Source organism: Sinocyclocheilus anshuiensis, unplaced genomic scaffold (genome assembly GCF_001515605.1).
Source record: "Sinocyclocheilus anshuiensis isolate Anshui unplaced genomic scaffold, SAMN03320099.WGS_v1.1 scaffold1707, whole genome shotgun sequence".
In the NCBI taxonomy this organism is placed as follows: domain Eukaryota; kingdom Metazoa; phylum Chordata; class Actinopteri; order Cypriniformes; family Cyprinidae; genus Sinocyclocheilus; species Sinocyclocheilus anshuiensis.
The window spans coordinates 10,451-16,540 of record NW_015549658.1 but is presented as its reverse complement, the minus strand read 5'-3'; the positions used below and the strand labels follow the sequence as shown (position 1 = coordinate 16,540).

At 40.2% G+C, this 6,090-nt stretch overlaps 1 protein-coding gene across 1 annotated transcript; it reads right to left on the bottom strand.

Annotated features, from left to right (window-relative positions):
• Positions 1 to 2,031: 2,031 nt before the first annotated feature.
• LOC107660252 (guanylate-binding protein 6-like) lies at positions 2,032 to 5,240 on the bottom strand. Its single transcript, XM_016449519.1, has 6 exons — positions 5,040 to 5,240; positions 4,824 to 4,951; positions 4,561 to 4,670; positions 4,107 to 4,294; positions 3,623 to 3,865; positions 2,032 to 2,657 (listed from the first exon to the last, which is right to left on the bottom strand). The coding sequence occupies exons 1-6, from the start codon at positions 5,212 to 5,214 to the stop codon at positions 2,308 to 2,310; spliced, it is 1,194 nt and encodes a 397-aa protein (XP_016305005.1). The 5' UTR covers positions 5,215 to 5,240; the 3' UTR covers positions 2,032 to 2,307.
• Positions 5,241 to 6,090: the final 850 nt, after the last annotated feature.

Below are 6,090 nucleotides of genomic sequence, written 5' to 3'. Positions count from 1 at the left end.
CTTGGGCGTTACTTTAAAAAACTAAAACTTTATTTAACGAACAAAAAAAACACTCCAAACTTTTTTCTAAATTAACTTAATAAAAAAACTAAAGGAAATATAATCACTTTGCCGTTACATACAAAACTGAACTACTTTCATAGCTGAAACAGTAGTATAAGCTGTTTTGGGAGATGGGCTCGGGTCGGTAATTCTGATAAGCTGTCAGACAAGGGCCGGGCTAGGGCCTATATTTGAGGCCCGTGCAGGGCTCTACTGTGGGGTATTTTGAGCTCAAACCTCATGTACACACTCTGGGGACATCAGAGACTATTTTTACATCTTGTAAAAAGGGGCATAATAGGTCTCCTTTAAGGTTATCTCTGCTGCAGAAGTGAAAGTGTTATTGGACCGTCACATCAAACTACACAAGCAGGCTGAGTAAGACACATAGAAATGCTGTCAGATTTGTTTGTGCCCAGCTACAGTCTATAACCAGACTGGGTTTAGTCCGTTGAAGTTCTAACAAAACATGTCCAGACCATCTATCAAGACAAGTCAGGCTGTAGAGTTCACTAAAAAACACACACACTCATAGAGTGCTAAAATTAAATCACCAACATGAAATCTCAACGGCACACGGTCACACATGATCAACTGCAGGAGCAAAAACAAACATGAAGAATCTGCTGCTGTGCTGATGCTGAGTGTGAAACACTGGACATTGTATTGTGTGCAGTTATAAGAGCAGCACAAGTGTTATAATGATCTGAATGAAGGAGCGTCTCTTACCGGTTTGCTTTAGTTCACTCCAGTCTAACTTCAGTCTGAGTTGTGTTCATGTTGCAGCTTCCTGATATTCTACCCATGTTTCTTAGACACACCTTCAGCTCCAGACTCTGGATGCTGATTGGTCTAGAGTGAGTTAGGGGATGTTCCTGGTCTCGTGACATTTTCAGTTTCACTCTTAGTTTCACTTTCAAAATCAGCAACTTCAAACAGGAAAACACGTGATAGCAGATACAAGAAGCTTGGATTGTTTCCAGAATGTGCAGCCACATAAAAAGACAAGATGCTTTTATTTTTGTGGTACTATATGACACAGATTGGAATGACATCTTGTATTTCTGAGCTATGAACAACAAAAGCTGACTAAGAAATAAGAAGAGCACAGAAGATGATCATTTTTAACCTGTAATAAACCTTGTTTCTGATTAGGAGATCCAGACTCACTTCTCATTTCTCAAAATGCTTTTAAAATGCACAGTAATATAGCAAATCCGCTTCACCAAATCTAGTTATTTAGCAGATGCTTTTTTCAAAGCAACTTACAAAGCAATATCATTCACTGTATCCTGTCCCAACCATTGGGAACATTCAGTGTCTTGCTCAAGGTCACTTTGACACATAGCCAGAATACACCAGGTTTGAACCGGGAATCTTCTGACTCTCAGTCTATTTCTCTACAAGAATACCAAAGTGCATTTATCTGTGCTACAAACTTTGCCCTGCTTTAGAAATAAGGTGCATAGTATGTTGTCCACTGGATACCAGGGATGGGAAGATTCCCCGATTCGCTCAGTGCATCGGCATAAAGAGTTAACGATGCGATGCATCGGTTTAATAAGTGTGCATCGGATACAAGTTGGCATTTTGTATCGCGATGCATCACTTCTAACATATTTGCATCAGTAAAAACCGATTTATTTATATATAATTACTAGTGGATGCACTTTACTTTTATTGTTTAGAAAGTAACCTATAATCTGTGACCAATATTTTATATGTAGATTGATTTCTCCTCTCTAAACTGTTTCTCAAGCGCGTTCTCTCGTCACTGCTGAGCGTGAATATGACGCATCACAACACCACGGAGACCCGAGGAAAAACTGGGATTAAAGTCCTTAATGTTGATCATGGATCAAATCGATCCACCATAGCAAACAGCGAATATATCTGTGCTGTTTAATGCATTTGAGACGTTGAGTTTTCCTCAGTGCATAACTGATATGTCACAGGTATATTTTTCATCTGTAAATGTTAGAAAGTCATGCAAACATATCCATTGTGCTGTCAGGAGTGGGCGAGAGAATGAGCGCTGCTGCGCGCTAAACAGACGGAGCGCAATAGAATAATAGCGCAATAGTTCTGAGTAAAATATGCATTTTGCTAAAATATTTGTTGTTGGACATTAAATGTGCCTTTTGTTGGATTTTAAACCTACATTTAAGTGTATTTTTAAGATGGCAGTAACTGTAAAGGGAGTATTGTAATGGGTAAAAATGTAAGCTAATGCAGTCATAATTACTTAAAAGTCCTAATTAGCAGTTAAAATGTGAGCAATCCGTAAAGTGACTTGAAACCATCTATTGTTGTAATCTGTCCACTCCCACCGACCTCTAAAGATGCCAAGTACTTCCCATCACTGTCCCTGAAGGAGCGTTTCATGAAGGTCTGTGTTGCCATGAGACTGAAGCATTGGTGTTCCGAGGTGATTTCGTTCAGTTCCAGAGGGAAGGACTTCTTCAGCTTCTCCATTCCACTCTGGTACACCTCAAGCCCCTCCTTCACCGCAGCCTCATTCTCAATCAGTGCCATTGAGATCACAGCATTCTCCAGACACGGCACAGCTCCACTGGCGATGGTGTCTACGTATGTTTTTACTAGATGACCCAGAACTGTAGGAAAGCAGAGGAGTCAAACACAAGTACGGTACAAAATAAATGGATGCAATCCTATCAGCTTTAGTTTTGGAACAGTGTTTTTCAAGCTTTAGTTGTCGATGAATAAAGATGCAAAGACAGAAAACATTAAAAGCATAATTCACTCAAAAAACAAATATTTGATGACTGTTTTGGGTTAAACCATTTTGGTTACTATTGACTTCCATTTGTATGTACAAAAAAACTACAGAGTTCTCAAAATAAATTCCACAAAAGAAAGAATGACAGGTTTGGAATGAAAGGAGGGCGTGTAAATGATGACAGAATTTTCATTTTTGGGTGAACTTTAAGAGACTGTCTTGCTACAGCAACATTACTAAAATTAAATGGTGACCAATAGAGAATTTGTTGAAAAGTTGTGGTACCTGAACTGTGGTTACTATCAATATTGAATGCATTAGCCAGCATGTGGTATGTTTAACCGCCAACACATCACATAAAGCACTGTGAAGTGAATTTCTAGCATCTCCCAGATTCAACCATTTAGAGTTGGGCGATATGACCAAAACCTTACACCATGACACGAGTAACTTCCCATCACAGTAATGCCTGAAATGAGTTTTCTTTCTATACCAAGACGTTACCTTTATCTCTCAACACAACATAACACTGCATTTTAATGCCATACCATTAAAGCTTCTCTCCATTTTCCTCTAATGTCAGTACTTTCATTTAGTCCGGCACTGATTTATATGCTAGACAAAGTAATAAATACAGTATGGCCAAATCTCAAATGGTGGACCATTTATATCATCAACATTATGCTCTAAAACTGCTCAAAGTTAAAGCATTACAGACATGCCAGTATTATTTTCTAGAAAGCTGCTTTGAAACAACTACAGTATGTGTATTGTGAGAAGGGCTATAGAAATAAATTTGATCTCTTGGATTAGCCACTGCTACATGAACCAAAGAGTTACCTCTGCCGGTGACCGTGTGTCCATCTTTCAGATTTTTCACTTGGCTCTGGTCAAAGATAAACTGGCAGAAACGACCCGTGACCTCCAAGAATCTTTGTGAAATCTCAGCTGGGTCCAGTGTCTCCAGATAAGAGACATTGTCTGGATTGGTTGGGAACGGGAAGGTGAAACATTTCCGAGATGGGAAGTATTTGCGAATGCACTCTCTTGGAAGGTTGTAATTGTTCACTTGACTCGAGTTACCTTCAAGAGAACAACACAAAGCTGTCCTTCAGTCAAAATACACAGTGAAAACTTGAACATCAAATAAACTGCTAGCTTGTTAACGTGTTATAGATAAATGATCTTGGGTATCATTGTAGATAAACACAGAAAGCTAAAATCATTGACTGGAAGTGGCTAGAAAGGCTTTGTTTGCTAACAGAATGACAAAGCGCATTCTCTGACAAAACTGGTAATAAAACTTTCAGGCTTCAAATATTACCTAGTTTTAGCTTCAGAGCAAACTCTAGGTATTCGTCCTCTGTTGCGTCTTTCCCATCGATGTTTAGCTGCAGAGTGAAGTCCCTCACGGCCCAGATGAAACTGGGGAAGAACTTGACAAACTCTGCATCATCTACAGCTTCATCAGGTGACTTGATCTTGATGTACTCTGTTAGCTCAGTGACGTATCTGTTTAGTGGGAGTTAAAGGACTGTTGAACATTCACTGCAACACATAAAAGCAATCATGTAAACTGAGAAGAGCTGTACCAGAGCAATTCTAGCTAATGGCTAATTTCCAAAATGGACAAAAGACATCTATAATTTGGAGGTTGCTTTACATGGAGTCTTTCTAATTTACACAGTACTAACCTATTTACCTAAATACTCTGCAATCTCTCATATTAAACAAACTTCAAACTCAAAATGAAATATAAGTTCTGATCAGAAGGATACTGCAGTTCCTCTATAGCCCTGTTGTCAATAGTTCCTCGACTGTTCAGGACTAGAGTGCTGCTCAGAAGGACAGCCAGAGAGAAGATCCTGGTGTCATGCTTTGAGTCGCCCTGAGACAGACATGAGACCACAGCCCATAACAGACACACAGTTCCTGATACCGAATGATCTGTGATTGTGAGATTGGTGTACCATCAGACAGAAAGACACATAGATAATATATGATATATTTATGATATGATATAATATATTTAGTTTGTCACCTTGTCCACGTCTCCGAGTCCCTCGGTGTCCAGCAGCACCAGAGTGGTTTCTGCTTTAGTGGGGTGAGGCACGCACCACATCCAGATGCCCTTCGTCTTGGACTCGATTGTGCTGCCCAGTGCAAACCCTGATAACCACACACCAGAAACCCCACAATGACTTGCATGCATTAATTTGAACAGCTTGAGCGTTTGGATGGCATCAGTGCTGCTGACCTGTTTGTTTCCCTGCCAGTCGATTCATCAGATAGGACTTCCCGGTGCGGTAGAGACCCACCACAGCCACCACCACCACGGGCTGCTGGATCTGCTCCAGAACCTGCAACGCTGACCCCTGCACACACAGCTTCCCATCGGACGCCGTGTCAATCAAGCACACTGGTTTGTCCATGACCACTGGAGACCCAAACACATTTCACTTCCTTTAATCAACCGCACTGAGAAATACTCCAATACTCCTGCATTAGACAGTACAGGAATTCCCCACACAAGCAGCCTTTCCTCTTTCTGTTTGTGTAAAATATTGCTTTAACAACACACTTTCACATCAAACTAGCAGGCTGAGTAAGACACATAGAAATGCTGTAACACACACACCTCTCTGTGTGTCTCTGGTTATTCTCGGTGGCTGATTTGAGCTCCTATTCACTGAGCAAACAACAATGTGCAGTTTCACTCTTAGTTTCACTTTCAAAATCAGCAACTGCAAACTGGAAAACACGTGACCAGGGCTGCTGCTGGTGGAATTGTATTGATGTGCCCCATCTCCACCAAATATTATGAAAGTTTACTCCATAATGTGTATGTGTTTGTGTGTGTTTATCAGTTCTTGCATTATGCTTCCATGCCACTAGGTGTCATTATTATTAAATTACTTTACTTCTTTTTTACCCAAACAGACTGTGTTTGAGAACAATTCCAATAATGTCATAAATTAAAATAAAAGATTGCAAAACAACTTTACTCTCTGTCTGAGCCGATGAAACTTTGAGGCATGGAAAGAGTGCATTAGATATAACACACAGTGTAATGCCTTAACGTAATCTACATATTGATCATCTTTTTACTTTAATTTTAAACACTTAGGGTGTATTCACACCAGGGGGGTATTCCAAAAAGCAGGTTATGTGACATACCCGGGTATGTTTGAGGATAAGCGAGCGGATCACCTCAGCTTTCGGTTCCAAAATCGGAGGTAACTTTCAGGGTATGTAAGTAACCATAGTAACTTGCTCTCTGAAGATAACCTGCTCCGGAGCAGCTTCTG